The sequence below is a fragment of the Melozone crissalis genome, unplaced genomic scaffold, assembly GCF_028551555.1.
Source record: "Melozone crissalis strain CALT ecotype California unplaced genomic scaffold, PUWL_Pcris_2 ptg000105l_1, whole genome shotgun sequence".
NCBI lineage: Eukaryota > Metazoa > Chordata > Aves > Passeriformes > Passerellidae > Melozone > Melozone crissalis.
This window is the reverse complement of record NW_026535882.1, coordinates 458,037-477,214: the sequence shown is the minus strand read 5'-3', so window position 1 is coordinate 477,214 and position 19,178 is coordinate 458,037. Positions and strand designations below refer to the sequence as shown.

The 19,178-nt window shown below is 40.9% G+C and overlaps 1 protein-coding gene across 1 annotated transcript in view; it reads right to left on the bottom strand.

The window, feature by feature from the left end:
• LOC128947409 (ras GTPase-activating protein 1-like) overlaps positions 1-19,178 on the bottom strand; it is a 112,457-nt gene that overhangs the window by 80,895 nt on the left and 12,384 nt on the right. The window contains exons 2-4 of the mRNA XM_054291669.1: positions 6,322-6,471; positions 1,350-1,485; positions 427-497 (exon numbers count right to left, since the gene is read on the bottom strand). Of these exons, the coding sequence (XP_054147644.1) occupies positions 427-497; positions 1,350-1,485; positions 6,322-6,471 (357 nt within the window). The remainder of the gene's footprint in view (positions 1-426; positions 498-1,349; positions 1,486-6,321; positions 6,472-19,178) is intronic.

Here is a 19,178-nt window from a genome sequence, read left to right as displayed (position 1 = left end):
TATACTTTTTCTCTATAATCTTAGGTTAATAGTCCTATCAAGAACCTTATTCCAAACTACACCAGCATGTTCTATCAACTTGTGAAACCAAGACAGTCTCATCAAAAATTACTACAAACATCTTTCAAATCTGGCTTTTTGTTTTTCATCTGGAAGAAAACTGGTATCTCAGGAAAGCAGTATTAATTCCAAGCAACTAGTATATGTTCTTCCATTAGATACAGGACTGTTGGTTTTGCATCTTTTCCACATAATATACATAGTGGAAGAAAAAAAAAAGGCAAGCATAATACCTTTAACTTCTCAGAGCATTAAGTCTAAGATGCAATTGGAAAGTATTTGCATAGTGAACATATATCAAAATCATTAGGCTTTATAAATACTCCAAGAATTTCACATGTGCTTCTACCTATTATTAAAACATACCTTATTTCATCAGTTTCTGGCACTTTGGTGTAAGGTAGAATTGCTCGAACTCTCCTTCTGTCTTCCACAGGCTACAGTTTTAGAGAAGAGTTCAAAGACATTAAGTTTTCCTTTCATTCTAGTGTAGCTTCCTCTCCCCAACATTATGCTATTCTGAGGAAAAAGACTGGTAATAATAATTTGTATCCCTTTGCTAGTTTTAAGTTTTTAAAGGGTCAAATTTGTAAGAGCTGGAAATGCTCAATTCCTAAAGTTATCTACAAAAGCCTTCATTTTGGTTCTAGCCTGTAACATTATCATTCATGTTATCTCCAAAAATCAAATTACCAACAATGTAATTCCCATGAAAGAGCACTTTACAACTTACTTCCTCTTAGTGAAAAGTTGTGAAAATTTAAAATTCAGAAACATCTTTATTCGTGGGGAACGGGGGCATTACTCATACTGATAATTACTGATATCGTTTTAAGGATAGTCATTTGAAAGAAACAGGTTTCAGGAGCTTTGGTTATTTCAAGGATGTGTACTTTAAAATCTTTGCTATAAAACAGTTATATTATTTTGATATAATTTATACAGTCTGTGTAAAACCCTATATTACAATGGTGCTCTTTATTAGCCAAAACCCACACATTTTCTTATTTCAGTTTACATAAAATTTTATTACTACATTTGGAGATAATTGCAATACCAGACATCTAACCTTCTCATTACATATTTTTATTAAAAAACATTTTTTTATTATTAGTTTCTATCAGTAAAACCTTGTTTATATATTCATTATACTTCACCATATGCTGAGATAGGTCTAGAACTAGGGGAAGCCATCTACAAGGCTTTTTTATAGAAAACTATGAATATCAAATGCAAGATTAATTATATTATTATTTAAGTAAATTACATTTTAAAATTTTACTACTTGCCTCTGGAGGTGCTACTGGAAAGAATAGTTTTTCCCCCTTCAGCAAACAAGACACATGACTGTAATACCCAATAAGGTCTGAGAGTGAAGCAAAGCGACGTCCACCAATGTAATAATCTCCACACATGGCAATAATCCTGTTAATAAAGAAAAAGAAGTTTGACAGAAGAACTTTTGCTACAAACTGTTGGGATGGTTTGGGTTTGGGATTTTTTTAAAAGGAAATGAGGATAACGCAGAGTTGTTAAAGCAGGCTGTCTATGTTCAAAATACAATATTACAAACTCACTCTCTAAAAATGTTAAGAGCTACCTGGAAAAGCAACTTTGAGAAGGGAGAAAATACTGACAGAGGGATTGAATTATTCCTTTAGTTACACAAAAGAAAAAAAAATTAAAAAGACATTTGATCTACTTAAAAACTATAATTTTTTGGTAAAAAATGTGAAATTATCAGTTTTATGAAGCTTGCAGAATGCTAAAAACAGTTTCCAATAAATTATGTAGTAAATGGGAAAAATGTAATACTTTCCACCAGAACTCTGTGTTGCAGTGTCAAAACAATAATTTTTAGGATCATAGAATCAGGTTGGGAAAAAATCTTTAATACCATGGGGGTTTCTAAGATAATGGGACTTAAACATTAACCCAGCACTGCCAAATCCACCACTAAACCATGCCCCTAAAGCACAACATCTACACATCTTTTAAATAACTCCAGGGATGGTGACTCCACCACTTCCTTAGGCAGCCTTTTCCAATGCTTCCCTTTCAGTGAAGAAATATTTCCTTATATCCAATCTAAACCTCCCCTAGTACATCTTGAGGCCTCTTCCCCTCATCCTATTACTTGCTACTTGGGAAAAACAGACCAACACCCACCTGGTTACAACCTCCTTTCAGGTAATTCTAGAGAGCAATTGTCTTCCTTGAGCCTCCTTTGCTCCAGGCTAAACAACCCCAGCTCCCTCAGCTGCTCCCCATAAGACTTGTGTTCCAGACCCTTCCCCAGCTTCATTGCCCTTCTTTGGACACATTCCAGCACCTCAATATCTTTCTTGCAGTGAGAGACCCTGAACTGGACACAGTATTCGAGGTGCAACCTCACCAGTTTTTAGTAAAAAGGGACAATCACTTTCCTAGTCCTGCTTGCCACACTATTTCTGATCCAGGCCAGGATGTCATTGGCCTTCTTGGCCACCTGAGCACACACTGGCTCATGTTCAGCTGGCTGTTGACCAGCACCTCCAGGTCCTTTTCCACTGGGCAGCTTTCCAGCCCCTCTTCCCCCAGCCTGTAGTGTTGTATGGGATTGTCATAACCCAAGTGCAGGACCTAGCACTTGGCCTTGTTGAACTTCCTACAACTGGCCTCAGCCCATCAATCCGGCCTGTCCAGATCCCTCTGCAGAGCCTTCCAGACCATCAACACTCCCACCCAACTTGGTATCACCTGTGAACTTACTGAGGGTGCACTCGATCTGCTCCTCCAGGTCATCAATAAAGATATTAAACAGGCTTGCTCCAGTACTGAGCCCTGGGGAACACCACTGGTGACTTGCCATCAACTGGATTTAACTTCATTCACCACCCCTCTGCTCCCAGCCATCCAGCCAGTTTTTTACCCAGCAAACAGTGCACCCGTCCAAGCCATGAGCAGCCAGTTTCTCCAGGAGAATGCTGTGAAAAACTCTGCCAAAGGCTTTACTGGACTTGAAGCCTAGGTAGACCGCATGCACAGCCTTTCCCTCATCCACTAAGTAGGATCACCCCTTGTCATACAAGGAGATCAGTTTGTCCAAGCAGGACCTGCCTTTTATAAACCCATCCTGGCTGGACCTGATCACCTCTTTTTTTCTGCATGTGCCGTGTGATGGCACTCAAGATTATCTGCTCCATATTCTTCCTGGCACCACGGTCAGGCTGACAGGCCTGTAATTCTCCAAATCCTCTTTCTGGCCATTCTTGTAGATAGACATCACATGTGCTAATCTCCATTCAATTACAGAAAATTCTGAAGGGCAAGATGAAAATATAAATATTTTCCTTCCCAATATTTTATATCACTTAGCAACTCACCAAAAAAATATACTACTACAGCCAAAAAAGAATGTAGTTTTGATGGACTCATACACTATCTGTCAATCATATGCTTCATGAACATATGCCCATATACAGCTTGGAGGGAGGGGGATTTGGAGAACTTTCAACTACAATATTGGTATTTTAGTCAAACAGAAATATATAAGGAAAGTCTAATCTGAGAAATATCACTTTTAGGAAACAAATAACAGGGAGATTGTCAAGCAATGAAAATTTCACCCATTTTTGGCAGAAACCAAGCTTTGGTGGAAGTGACACTTCCAGTCTATGGGATCCAGGGGGCACATCCCTATATTTGGCTGAATTAACTTCAAGACTGTCAATCTTGAGGCTGGACAAATGTTTGAGTGTGGCATCTGCCCTTCTAATAACAAAAAACATATACACTCTGCAGTCAACAAGTGAAATCAAAAGCAGGTCTGCTCTATGAATACCAGTATCAGCAGACAAATTAGTTTCCTTCAGATAGTTCACATATTTAATGGATCCAAGAAGAAAAGATTCTTTAAGATTTGAAAATATTATAAGGAATCCTTTCTTAGAAAGTAGCATTTAATGGTTTCCCATTTTCTGAGATGCCAGAAACAATTTTATGGTGGACAGAAATCAACATTCAACACCTGATATTGGCTACAATAAGCAGAAGTTATTAAAAAGGAGAGTCTTGAAAACCTAAACTTAAAAAACAAGTATTAACATAACTTCATTTTCTACTACTGCCACACAGTAATCAGTTTCCTAACAAGAATCAGTATAGCTGAGAAGCATGAATTGTTAGCTCAGATATGATGCAAACAAGTGCATGCTATTTGTTTGCTTTGCAAGAAAACTTGCTTTCTGTTTATTTCTTGTTATCTAGATAGCTGACAAAGGTTTTTTCTAGAGCTGAAGATGCACTTGATATCGTATTTTGTGAATATGAACATTACACTGTGTGCTGGTTTGGCCAAGAAGAAGTGGGAATTCTGGGATGCTGTGGTCAAACCAATGGGTGCTCAGATTTTGATATTGGCACCTGATGTGGCCAGTGGGGTTTAGACACACCTCTGAGAACACACAGGGGTTAAAAACCAGAGCTTCGGCCCTGGGAGGCCCTCTTGAGACTTTGAGGTGAAGAGGTCGGATCTCCCTCCCCCATTCAGCTGCTGCTGCTGGCCGGGGGAGGGGCAGCCATGCGGTAGGCCTGGGCCTGGACAGAGATGGGGGGTGAGGAGGCCCTTGAGAATGGAAGGGTAGAAGCACCAAGAGACATCGGGCAGCCACCCCACCCCCCCACCCCCTCCCCCAGGAGAGAGAGAGAGAGAGAGAGCCAGCGACGACGGAATGTGATAGCAGCTGGCCCAGGAAGAGAAGGGGGGAGAGTGCAGCAAGAAGGTGCCAGAGCAGCATGGGAGTGCCGGAGCTCTGGGACAGGCAGAGACTGAAATTTTTAACCCTTTTCTTATATGACTGAGGCCTTGCAAAAATGCTAATCCTCCTCAGAGCTGAATAAGAAGAGAGATAGGAAATGAGATAACAAGAACTAAGCCCGAGAGAAGTAGAGAAGACTGGCTGAGTGAGGAGAGATGATTAGAGTGGCCTTTTAGCTAGACTTTTCTTGTGTGGCTATAGACTGAACCATTCTTATTCCTGTGACACAGAGACTGCATTTAGGGAGAAGCAGTGCCTCAGAACCGAGAAAGTTCAGTGTGAGTACCCCTCGGCCCCAGGAAGTAGAAAAAATGAAAGAGACAGATGTCCCAAAGCAGAGACTGTGCCTTTTTTAGAGTGAGACAAAACATCCTTAGAAGACAACCCTAAAAGCAGCTCTGGTCCATGCACAGTGGTGAGAGCACTGGGCATGGAAGGAAGATGTCACAATAGCAAAAAGACTTTCCGGGCAGTGCTGAGTGACATAGAAGCAAAGTTTCAACGTGTTTCCAGGGGAAGCCTATGGTGCAAGAAAGACTCCTCTCCTCTTCATGAACTGAAGTTTGAGTATTCTAAAGAGTAGTGCCAGACTGAGCGGTTAGTAATTTGGAAGAATGTATCAGATTGAGAAATTTTGGTAGTGGAGAAGAGAAAAGTGCTTTTTGTAAAGTTTTCAATTTTTCCCTTATAGTTTTTTTCCTTCTTCTCTTGTAGTTTAAGTAATAAAGTTTTCTTTATTTCTAAGCTAGAGCCTGCTTTGCTTATTCCTGGTCACATCTCACAGCAGACACCAGAGAGAGAGTATTCTCATGGGGGCACTGGCTCTGTGCCAGGCCTAAACCATGACACACTGCAGCACACTACATGCTGACTAACATTCAAGCGCTTCCCAGAACATCTGATTTACACTAAATGAGACTAAATTAATGTCTATAACTTGCTAATGGTAAAATAACCACAGTTACAATTTCAGATAAATGGATACTTGTATTTAGAACAACTAATTCTAACAAAGACTGAAAGCTGGTTTTAGCAAATCCTCATATTTTTAAACACATTACCTCTTTGTTTCTTGTTATAGCTATCTTATAAACAAATTTGCTAAGACTTTGACATTCAAATATGTTTTTTAAGCTGCAATATCTGAGGAACAGACTTCAAACAATCTGATTACTACTAAAGAGCCTGCATGTTACTGTAAATTTACTCATAACAGCTTTAGACAAGCTTTTCTATCCTGATAATGCTGGTTTCCTCACATTTTCATTCTTCAGCCTGTAAAGGAATTTTTGTAGCATGGTTTAAAACAATTAAACCCTAGCAAAGAGCTATACCATACATGGATAAAAAGAAAAGTAAAAAATATTCCATTTATAATACAATTGTTTTCTATACCGTACTACATTCTCAATCCACAAATAAATGAGTTATAGTGTGTTAAAAGAAAACATTTACTTCTCACCTAAAATGATTGACACTTGTTTTACTAAGGAATGAAAGCACAAATGAACCCGGTCTCCGATCACTCTCTCGAATAAGGTAACTTCCAGGTTTTTCCGCTTGCCAAAGACGTTCTTCTGCAATTGTTCTGTCGAGTTTTCCATGATACCACCTAAAAAAAACATGTAACAATGGGTGTCCTTTAAAGTTAAGGCCTCTGCTTATTCTCACAGAATAGAGCTATGAAACTAATGAAAGATCTCCGTTGAAACTGATAAAATTCCAAAGCTTTATTTCAAAAAAAGCTATCAGATGTTTACATGCGCAACCTCTCTCAAATTACTTATTCCCAACTGTCCTAGATTGCAAGGCAATGTGTATTCTATTTGCCATCTGTTAGAGGTATGGCAGTTATCTTCTGTTAATTGGGCAGTTTTCTTTATCTCTTCCACAAACCAATCCTCCCTCCAGGGACACATCTGCTGTTCATGGGCCATTGAATGTCACTGCATGACTGATAAATATTACACCATCCCATTGTGAGATGCTCCACCCAGAGGGAGGAGCCAAGCCTTCCTAACTGGATATAATCTGAGATTTTTGGGACACTAGCACAGCCTTTCCACTGGATTTCCAGAGGAACAGCTGCCTCTTCCACTGGATCTTCAGAGAAAGACTACACCCTTCTACAGGATCACTGCGCCAACAGAACCACACCTGCCACTCCAGGAGGACTGCAGCCACCATTCCAATTGGACTGCTACCAACACTCTGACCCACAGGGTGTCAGGTTGTATTCTGACTCTGTCGGTGTTGTTTTGTTTTACTGCATTGTTTATTTCATTTTTTCTTCCCTAATAAAGAACTGTTATTCCTGCTCCCATATGTTTGCCTGAGAGCCCCCCTTAATTTCAAATTTATCCCAATTCAGAGGGAGGGGGTTTACATTTTCCATTTCAGGGGAAGCTCCTGCCTTTCTTAGCACACACCTGTTTTTTCAAACCAAGACACCAACACAGATTTTGGAAAGCTTCACAGGTTCAGATAATCCGTTTCCCCAAATAACTCAGACTGGAGAAAATCACTCTGAACCATCCAAAGGAGACAAAGGCTCTCTATAACCATCTTTTTTTATTCCCCAATTTGTTCATTTTCAGCAAATAAGTAGTACCAGAGGTAACTAAACTGCTGTATTTTAATCTTACTCAGGCTTCTATTCAGGCTACAATACAACCTGTTTCTCAAACAACAAACACAGATAATAGTATCAAAATCTGCACCTAAAAAAATGACAGCATTCACACCAGAGTATATTTCAGCCAAAATGTCTTCCCCAAGCACAACATGCAGCCTATTAAGAACAAATACAAATGCATGGCAACTCACAGACTTCTAAATATGACAAAAGAACACTTCAGTTTAAGTCGAAAGCTAAACTCATTAAAACACTCCTTACCCTTTCCTCAATTTTGACCTCTTTCTACCCCAAGCAATCAAATGGGGAGAAGCAGCAGTGGAGGGAGCAATCGAAGCAAAGACAAGTGTTGCACTCAAAACCTTTTAAAAATGAAAACTTTTATACGGGTAATGTTTTATACTATTTAAATTATCAGCTATTTCAGACCATTCACCTAGTGATTCTATCAATTTGCACATCTTGCAGGAGTTGCAAGAAAAGTACTTTAGAAGTGATATGAAAGTAATCTTCCAGCTTAAAATAAACAAGAAAAAAAAAAGAAAAATTGCAGTTTAGAGTAAAAATACCCAAAAAAACAGCTTAGCTGGTAATAAAAATCTTGCAAAAAACCATTTTTTTCTATAACATAGAAATTTTCAAAGCCACCTTTCACTTCCATCAGAATGAAAGTCAAATAAATAAATTATGCAGATTACATATAACAGCAGAAGTAGTACCAGTGCCAACACTGTTTTCATTGGCAAAGCTGCAGTCTTGTTAGTATAGCGCTCTCCTTTGCATCTCCCCATCCTGATTAAAACAAGTTAAACCAGTGAAAGAATTGTTTTGTCTGTACATTGTATTGAACTTGAGGCAAGGTTAGAAAGATCATGTCTGTGGTGGGTTGACCCCAGCCAGCATCTAATCACACATAGAGCTGCTTGCTCACTCTCCCAACAGAACAGGGTAGAGAATCGGAAGAACAAAAGCAAGAAAATTCATGTGTTGAAAAAAAGTTTAATAAGTCAAGGAAAAATAAGAAGGGGCTGGTGGAAACAGAAAAAAAAAAACCCCAAAGCAATGCACAGTTAATCACTCACTCACTACCTCCCACAAGCAGACCAACGTCCAGCCAAACTGAGCAATGGCTACTTTGGAAGACACACACATTCTCTTTTTTTTTTTTATTGTTGAGATGATACCTGGCATGGTATGTGTCTTGAATTGTCAAGCAAACTGTATTCTATTTGCCATCTGTATGGCAGTTATCTTCTGTTAAGTGGGCAGTTTTCTTTATCTCTTCCATAACCACTCCTCCTTCCAAAAAAACATCTGCTAATAATAAGCTATTACATGTCACTGCATAACTAATAAGAGCTATAGAATCCCATTGTGAGATGCTCCACCCAGAGGGGAGAGCCAAGCATTTTTACTGAAAATATAATCTAAAGACTCTAAAACACCAGCACTGCTTCTCTACTGGATTTTCCCAGAAAAACAGCTGCCTCTTCTTCCACTAGATCTTGAAAAAAAGACTACACCCTTTTCTACAAGATGCTTCCTCAAACAGAACCACACCTGACACTCCAGGAGGACTGCAGCCACATTTTTAATTAGACTTTTACCAACACCCTGACCAACAGGGTGACAGGTTGTGTTCTAACACTGTCAATGTTGTTTTAGTTTACTGCATTGTTTATTTTATTTTTTTATTTTCTTCCCTATTAAAAGACTATTATTTCCTGCTCCCATATTTTTTGCCTAAAAGCCCCTTAATTTAAAATTTATAGCAATTCAGAAGAAAGGGGTTTACATTTTTCATTTTAAGAGAGGCTTCTGCTTTCTTTAGCAAGCACTTGTCTTTCCAAACAAAAACAAATTTTGGCGCTCAACGTGCGGCTCGAGGGCATAAAAACAAAAAGAGAATAACAGTTCTTGAGTAATCTATTTTTTGTGTGCTGCTACAGAAACCTCATTAAGTGACACCATGTAGTCCAGCTTACCCTAGTTTAAGTAACATGTAGTCGTAGCTATATTTCTCCCATTTGTAGGCCCTTATCTAAACATGAGTCCTGTAACCAAAACTACTGTGGCTGTTATCCAGTTTGTTTTATAAGTAAATAAGGTGAAAAATTCATCAATTTATAACTTCCTCTGGAAAGCAAGCACATAAATTCACAGCTATCACACACTAACTGTATGTTTTTGGGGTTACTTTAATAATAGCACCTGCTGTAAAAGAAATGACACTGGGAGAAATTTTCTCCCAACCCTTTAACCATCTCTTTGGGTCTGCCCCAGCAGTTTTTGAAGGGTTCAGATCCACTCTAAATACTAATGATATCATACAGTGGCTGGTGTTGCTGATAGGCCTGTTCTATTTAGCATTTAGAGAGAAGGGAAGATTAACCTGGATTATCACCCTGACACCTACTCCAGAACCTGACACAGCACCAGAGCCTAGGGATGCTGCTGCCCCAGAGCCTGACCCTACCCCACAGCCCACCTCAGATATGAACTACCCAGATTGGGTAGGGGGTCTGGTGAAAGAGATGCGTGAGATGAGCCAAATGCTAAAAAAATACACTTCCCCAGCTGGTGAGAAGCCCTCCCCCTGCCTCGAAGAGAAAGAGTCTAATAGTGCAGCAGTAGAACCCACAGATGTTACAACTGTCCAAGTTCCAGCTGAACTGCAAAGGCAGTCACAGCCAGCAGCAGTTGCCCCTGTAGAAACAAAGAAATTCAAGATGAAACCAAAGCACCCAGATAGGGGAGGGCCCTCACAACCCACAGGGGAGCCAGAGGTTGCAATCATCACCAAGTCCCTGACGTACAAAAGTCTCCGTAATCTGCACAAAGACATTGTACAACAGGGACATGAGGCTTATACAACCTGGCTACTTCGGGTCTGGGATCATATGAGTACAGGCGTCCAGCTGGATAGTAGTGAAGCAAAGAATCTGAAACCCTTAACCCAGGACTCAAGTATCAATCAGATTTTTGTAAGAGAGCCAGAGTCCCTTTCCCTCTGGGAGTGGCTTTTAATAAGTGTCAGAGAGAGGTTTGTCCACAGGGAGATAATGCAAGAGCACCACCATAGAATGCGCTAGAAGACTCTTGAAGAAGAGATCCAACAGTTGAAAGAAGTGGCAGTATTGGAAGTACTCTATAGGAAAAATAGCATGATAATGACCCTGACAAAGTCAGGTGCACAAGGCAAATGTTGTAAAGTCTAGCAAATCTAAAGCCATCTCAATACACCACCTTCATTGCAACAATTAATGCCAATACCAACCGAAAGACAGTGAGTTCTGTTACTGATAAGCTTAGAAATTATGAGAGTATGATCAATGGCCCAATGCAGGCTCATGTCTCTGCCGTGGTCCAAGAACTCCAAGAAGAGATGAGAGAGATGAGAGAAGAAGTGAAAAAGAACAATTCCCACATCACAGCAGTGCAAGTCACAGGCCCCAAAGTAAGAGCCCAACATCCTTCAGCTAAAGAGAGAAAGTACAACCCACGGGCTGACCTATGGTTCTTTCTACGTAACCATAGAAAAAACATAGGAAGGTGGGATGAGAAACCCACTTCTGTCCTGGCAGTGTGAGTGCGCCAACTTAAAAAAAGAAACACTAACCGAGAAAACTCCAATAAAGTGAAAGTGGCCTCAAACTCCCATAACCGAGCTGCTGAATATAATCTGTCAGATCCCCTTGAAAGTACCTCTACCATGTATGCCCAAGAAAGAAATAATAACCAAGGTTAGAGAAGCTCTGCCTCTAGCCAGGGAGAGGCATGGGAAAACCGGATCTTCTGGACGGTGTGGATCTGATGGCCTGGCACATCAGAACCACAAAAATACGATGTCTTAGTTGATAGTGGTGCACAGTGTACCCTGATACCATCAGGACATGTGGGGGTGGAACCTGTTTCCATTGCCAGAGTAACGGGGGGATCACAGCAATTGACCCTGTTAGAAGCTGAAGTAAGCCTGACTGGGAAAGAGTAGAAAAAACATCCTATTGTGACCGGCCCAGAGGCCCCGTGCATTCTAGGCATAGACTTCCTCCGGAATTGCTATTACAAAGATCTGCAAATACTCAGATGGGCTTTTAACATAGCTGCTGTAGAAGCAAAAGGAATTAAGCAGTTAAACACTTTGCCTGGACTTTTAGAAAACCCATCTGCAGTAGAACTTCTGAAGGTAGCAGAGCAACGAGTGCCAAGTGCCAATTGCCACCTCGACAGTGCACCACCGACAGTACCGAATGAATCAAGATGCTGTGATCCCCATCCACAAAATTATTTGTGAGCTGGAAAGCCACCAAGGGGTGGTCAGCAAAACCCTCTCACCCTTCAACAGTCCCATGTGGCCTGTGCGCAAATCTGACAGAGAATAGAGATTAACTGTAAACTATGATGCCTTAAATAAAGTGACTCCACCACTGAGCGCTGCTGTGCCGGACATGCTGGAACTCCAGTATGAGCTGGAGTCCAAGGCGGCAAAGTGGTATGCTACTGTTGACATTGCTAATGCATTTTTCTCCATTCCTCTGGCAGCAGAATACAAGCCTCAGTTTGCTTTCACCTGGAGGGGCGTGCAGTACACCTGGAACTGACTGCCCCAGGGGTGGAAGCACAGCCCCACCATCTGCCATGAACTGATCCAAGCTGCACTAAAAAAGAGTAAAACTCCAGAACACCTGCAGTACATCGATAACATCATTGTGTAAGAAAACACAGCAATAAAAGTATTTAAAAAAAAAAAAAAAGATCATCCAGATTCTGCTGGAAGCTGGCTTCACCATCAAGAAGAGCAAAGTCAGGAGACCTACCTGAAAAATCCAGTTCCTGAGAGTAATGTAGCAAGACAGACAGTGTCAAATTCCTACTAAAATCATCAACAAGATCACCACGATGTCTCCACCAACTAGCAAAAAAGAAACACAAGCTTTCCTAAGCACCATACGATTTTAGAGAATGCACATTCCCGAGTACAGTCAAATCGTAAGCCCTCTTTAGCTAGTCACTCGCAAGAAGAACGAGTTCCACTAGGGCCCTGAGCAGCAACAAGCTTTTGCCCAAATTAAGCCAAAAAATCACTCATACAGTAGCCTTTAGCCCAGTCAGGATGGGACCAGAAATGAAAATGTGCTCTACTCTGCAGCCAGGAACAATGGCTTGTCCTGGAGCCTTTGGCAGAGGGTGCCTAAGGAGACTCAAAGACGACCACTAGAATTTTAGAGTCAAAGCTACAGAGTCTGAAGCCAACTACACTCCCACCAAAAAAAAAAAAAATCTTGGCCGCCTATGAAAGAGTTCAAGCCGCCTCAGAAGTAATTAGCACAGAAGCACAACTCCTCCTGGTACCCCGATTACCAGTGCTAGAGTAGATGTTTAAAGCAAAGGTTCCCTCTACCCACCACGCCACTAACGCTACATAGAGCAAGTAGATTGCTCTCATCATGCAGTGCACCCATATTAGAAACCTAAATCGCCCTGAAATTTTAGAGAAAATTACAAACTAACCAAAAAGTAAAAACTTTAGTCGCACTGATAGAAAAACAAGAGCAAGTAACACGTGTCGAAGAAGCTCCACCATACAATCAACTGCCAGCAAAAGAAACACACTACACTCTTTTCACTGACGGTTCCTGCCACATTGTAGGGATGAAGCAAAAGTAGAAAGCAGCCATATAGAGCCCCACACGACAAGTTGCACAAGCTACCGAAAGAGAAAGTAGATCAAGTCAACTTGCTGAACTCAAAACTGTTCAGCTAGCCCTAGACATTGCTGAGAGAGAGAAGTAGCCAAAGCTCTATCTTTATGTAATGGGTTAAAACTTTAAGTTTGTTCATCAAAGCTGACAAAGCTATTCCAGTAAGACTGTTGCACCACCTCCATTTGTTTGCTTAAGTAAATTTCCAGACTTAAAAGGATAAGGAAGGTGAAACCAAAGACAATGGGTTTCACAAACATTTGTTTATCTGTTTAGTAAACTGTTAATATGGGTGGTGGGCTTGCTATGATTGATAGCACAGTATCAGCTTATCTGCTCAGTAAACCTAAGATTCCAGGAACTCAGCAGATTGAGCCTAAAATTCCAGGAATCAGATAAACCTAGCAAATAAGGAAAATACCGGCCTTCATCTTCAGACCTCCGGGAGGTGGACTATGACCACCTAGAAACAAGAGAAGAATACGCAGAGTACTACACGTCAACCCGGAAGCAGGACTGTATAAGAACTCCACGAAATATCAGAGGAGTGCGGCAGTGGTGGAGCGGGGACTCCCCTGTCACCCAGCGCGCCCGGGGCGCTGACTTTGCCTGTTATCGCTTGCTCTATCAATTAATAAATTTCATTTTATTTGGACTTACTAGTTGGTGATTAATTCCCCACCGCAACTAACCTATAACACTTTATACTAATTCGTAAATAGTAGCCAATGCTCTGTGGGGCTGGATGGAAAAGTAGAAAAAAAGCCAACTGGCAGCTTAGAAAAAAGCCAGTCTGGCCTGTTAATAAATAAAAAGACATTGCCACTCGGGTAGAAAAACTACCTGTAAAAGTCCGTCATGTAAATGCCCATGTCCCCAAAAGTCGGGCTTATGAGGAACACCAAAAGAACGAGCAAGTAAAGCAAGCAGCAAAAACAAGTGTCAAAAATAAACTTAAATTAGCAACATAAGGGGGAATTGTTACTAGCTCAATGAGCCCATGATGCCTCAAGTCATCAGGGCAGAAATTCCACCTACAAGTGAACACAAAACCGAAGAGAAGATTTAACCATAGACTGTTATAAATAAAAAATCTGCCGATTTTTTGGGGGAAAAAAGGAGTTGCAAAACCAGTTAAACCAGTTGCTGCTAAAGTAAAGTTCTGCCTGCTTGTTATTATAATCACCGGTCATTCTCATAAATGCCTCCTTTTGTATTGGTATGGCCCTGCCTGAGGCTAAGTTGTCCTTCTCCACAGATGGTGGGTGGAGGGGACATGGGGGGGGCATCAGAGAGGATGCAAAACAGCCTCGAGACCAGCATGCCATGGGAAGGAACTCCACCAAACTTACCGAAAAGACCCCAAAAACAACGAGCCAACACAGAATTACGAGTTCAGAGTGATATCTGGACGTGAGGAACAAAGTACGAAGCCTGCAGAGATGCTGAAAATCTTTGTTGCCCCTTGCCCTAAGCAAGAAGACTTCAGCTGAGGCCAAGACCCTGGATGACAAACCCGAAAGTTGCGAAACATGGGGTATAGCCCTACTGCTCTTGTGAGGACCAGACCCTCAGCTCTGCTCCAGGTGGACAAAGCTGTACATGTTATGAACAAAAATTCGGTTTATATTTTTTTGGTGAGAAAAAGTTACAAAAAGGCAGCCAGATCACTGGCCCTGCCCAAGTTCTGCGTGTTTTGTTATTGTAATCACGGGTCGTTGAGGCTAATCGCTCCTTTTGTATTAGCAGAGCCTTGCCCGAGGCTAAGTTGTACCTTTCCCAGAATAGTGAAGACACCTGAGAAGGTGAGGGGGGTTTATGCAAAGTGACTCCAAGACCAGAATGCTGTGTGGGTCCCCCGCTGTACTAAGAAAACCCCAAAAACAACGAGCCAAATAAGAGTTGAGAGACTGGACTGATGTCTGGATGTGAGGAGCGGAGTGCTGGGCCTGCAGAGATGCTGGAAACCTTCATTGTTCCTCACCCTGTCTTCGAGAGCCCCCGGGCCAGGTCTGGGAGGAAGCGAGACTCGGACCGAACCAACATCTGGCGGGGATTACCACGCCCTAAAGGCTCCCACGAGGACTGGATCCCCCAGCTCTGCCCCTAGTGGAGAGAGCTGTGCATATCCTCCTCCTCTGAGTCGCCCTGGGAGAGACGACGGACACTGCAGACCCGTCGAGCTGCCCAATCCTGAGCTGATCACTTTTAATAAAGGCATTAAAAAGGAGAAGAAGTCTCCTGGCCCTGTTTATTTCAGTACATATCTCCTCCTCCGAGTCACCCTGGGAGCAGCGACAGCAGACTGCGGACCCTTCAAGCTTCCCAACCTTGAGCTGATCACTTTTAATAAAGGCCTTAAAAGGAGAAAAAGTCTCCTGCCCTGTTTATTTCAAGACTATTTCTCAAGTTATCCATGACTGTAAGATGTGTGCTGCCATCAAGCAAGCCAAGCAAGTGAAACCCCTATAGTATAGTGGGCGGTGGTCCAAGTACAAGTATAAAAAAACCTAGCAAATTAACTACATCCCACTACCCCAAAATCGCCAAGGCAAGCGCTATGTGCTAACCATAGTAAAAGCCACTACTAGATGGTTGGAGACCTGTGACAGTGGTCACAAGGATTTTCAGGATGAGAGAGAGACGAGAATGTTGATTATATGTTCAGAAGGCTTGATTTATTATTTTATGATATATATATTACATTATGAGTATACTAAAAAGAATAGCAGGAAAGTTCTCAGAAGGCTAGCTAAGCTAAGAATAGAAAAGAAAGAAAACAAAGGAGCTCTCTCCGACTCTGTCTGTCCGAGAGAGCTCAGTCCTTGATTGGCCATTAATTGTAAACATTCAAGATGGGCCAATCATAGGTGCACCTGTTGCATTCCACAGCAGCAGATAACCATTGTTTACATTCTTCTTCTGGGGCCTCAGCTTCCCAGAAGGGAAAATCCTAAAGAAAGGATTTTTAGTGAAAAGGATGTCTGCAACAGAGACCTACCATGTGCCTCACGCTACTGCCCAAAACACCATCCTAAGCATTAAAAAGCAAATCCTGTAAAGACATAGTACCCCTGAGAGAACTGAGTCAGACAACAAGACCCATTTCAAAAATAACCTTATCAACACCTGAGCCAAGAAACATGGTATGGAATGAATACATCATATCCCTTATCATGCACCAACTTCCAGAAAAGTTGACCAGCGCAACAAACTACTTAAACCTACCCTGAAGGCACTTGGGGGAAGAATTTTTTAAAATTAAAAAATAAACTTAGCAAAAGCCACCTAAATGGTCAACACCCAAAAGTCCATCAATCAAGCTAGTCCTACCCAGTCTGAACCCTTGCACACAGTAAATAAGCATAAAAATCCCTATTATACACATTAAAAGCATTTTTAAAAAGACTGTTTAGATTAATCCCACCTCAGGCAAAGGCAAACCCATCCCTAGGATTGTTTTTGCTCAAAGACCTGGTTACACTTAGTAAGTAATGCAAAAAGATAGAAAAAGCTGTTGTGTACCACAAAAAAACCTAGTCTTAAGTGAGAACTGTGTGTAAAGTTTTATTGTGATGCAAATAGAAATAGAAGAAGGGGTAGATAATGTCCTCAATTGTCAAGCAAATTGTATTCTCTTTGCCATCTGAATGGTAGTTATCTTCTGTTAAGTGGGCAGTTTTCCTTATCTCTTCCATAACCACTCCTCCTTCCCCAAAAAAATCTGCTAATAATAAGCTATTACATGTCACTGCATAACTAATAAGAGCTATAGAATCCCATTGTGAGATGCTCCACCCAGAGGGGAGAGCCAAGCATTTTTACTGAAAATATAATCTAAAGACTCTAAAACACCAGCACTGCTTCTCTACTGGATTTTCCCAGAAAAACAGCTGCCTCTTCTTCCACTAGATCTTGAAAAAAAGACTACACCCTTTTCTACAAGATGCTTCCTCAAACAGAACCACACCTGACACTCCAGGAGGACTGCAGCCACATTTTTAATTAGACTTTTACCAACACCCTGACCAACAGGGTGACAGGTTGTGTTCTAACTCTGTCAATGTTGTTTTAGTTTACTGCATTGTTTATTTTATTTTTTTTATTTTCTTCCCTATTAAAAGACTGTTATTTCCTGCTCCCATATTTTTTGCCTAAAAGCCCCTTAATTTAAAATTTATAGCAATTCAGAAGAAAGGGGTTTACATTTTTCATTTTAAGAGAGGCTTCTGCTTTCTTTAGCAAGCACTTGTCTTTGCAAACCAAACCAGCATGGAATCCCTTTGGCCAATTTCAGTCAGTTGTCCTGGCTCTCTCTCCTCCTCAATTTCTTGCCCACTTCTAACCTACTTGCTGGAGGACAGAAGAAAGTGAGAAATTGAGAAAATGTTAACACTTTGAACACACTGTTCAGCAACAGTCAAGACAGTGCTATAGATGGATAATGAGATTATTAGCTCTCACAATTAAGGGATAACTATTGTGTGAATATTACGAAAAGCTTTAGTGATGTATAGTTATGTTATTGTAGTTTAGATGTCCTTTGTTCTCCCCATAGTTTCCTTTTCCACCCTCCTCTGTATTGTTGCCATCAGACAGGCTGGGTTGTCTAAGACAGGTAGAAAGAAGCTGTGCACATGTGCCCCTTCCATGGGGCAGTTGGGAATGGAAAATCTTGTTGCTAAGGGGGCATGGCATGGCAACACCTGACCCTCCAATCAAGTTACAAGGAAGCACTCTCCACCAATAAATGGCAAAGAGCTGACTGATAGACTTTGGGAGGGGCCAGGGTTGGCTGATTCAACCTCCAGGGGTATAAAAGACTGAGCATCCATCTTGAAGATGAACTGGTAACATGGTAGGCAGCCATGAAGGCAGTTCCCAGTGCTGCAACTTTTTCCTTATTTAGTCCTTTTGTTGTATTTTTGTTAAGGTTTAATAAGCCTTTTAAAAATTTTAAACTGAACAGTTGTCTCTCACAATAGCAGTGTGTTATCAACACTGTTTTAACCACAAATTCTAAGCAAAATGCCACAGGGGCTACTATGAAGAAAGTTAATTCAAGCCCAATCAGAACCAGGACACCCTTAGATGGCTCTATACCATTTAGAATTTTATAGTTCAAGATCAATAACTTAAATTTGATGCTGTTCCAACTGCCAATTGCTTAATGCATTCAGTTAGAAGCAATACTTAACATCTCTCAACTTCACACCAAATATGGTTTTTCCCCAAAGAGATGCAAAATGGTGTCTTACTTCGCTATTCATAAAAAGAAGCTGTCCCTCTGGCCATAACTATTACCAAATGTTTTCATTTCAAAGAGTAACTCAGTATTACTAAGATTTTAAACTTTCATCATTGCCAAGGACAAGATCCCTATAATTTCCAGTCACCTCTTATTTTCTTGCCTAGTCCTAACTAGGAAGACTTCTGTATTTTCCACATTAAATTCTGTGAAAAATGCATATTTTATGATTGGCTTTTTGCAAATATTAAAATGAATATTATATGTGTTATGTTAGAAAGTTATGCTGTATTAATTTTCCTAAGTAGTGTGTTAAATATAGTTTTAGGTTATAACATAATGTTAAAATAGAAACTATGCTATGTAAGATACTTTCTATAAAGAGAGGAATGAGGTACTCACACCGAGATAGCAGCCACAGGACACAAATCTTTCAGAGAAAAAGAATTTATTGCTCTCTTATCAGAAGAAACTAACTTCTTCCCGCCTCGCTCAGCCCTGAAGACGCCATTAGGATTAAGAGGAAGAAGCTGACACTGACCAGAATCATTTGTTTGAATGGAATCGATGCATCATGTATGAGGTGTATGAATATGCAACAGGCTATTGTTTTTAAGGGTTAATCCTCTGTTAACGGGTGTCCTTTTTCGGGCTTATTTTGCCCAGAAAGCGGTACCCGGACTGTTCATAACTCTTTGTTCTTATTGTCTCGTATTGTCCTAATCCTAATTGTC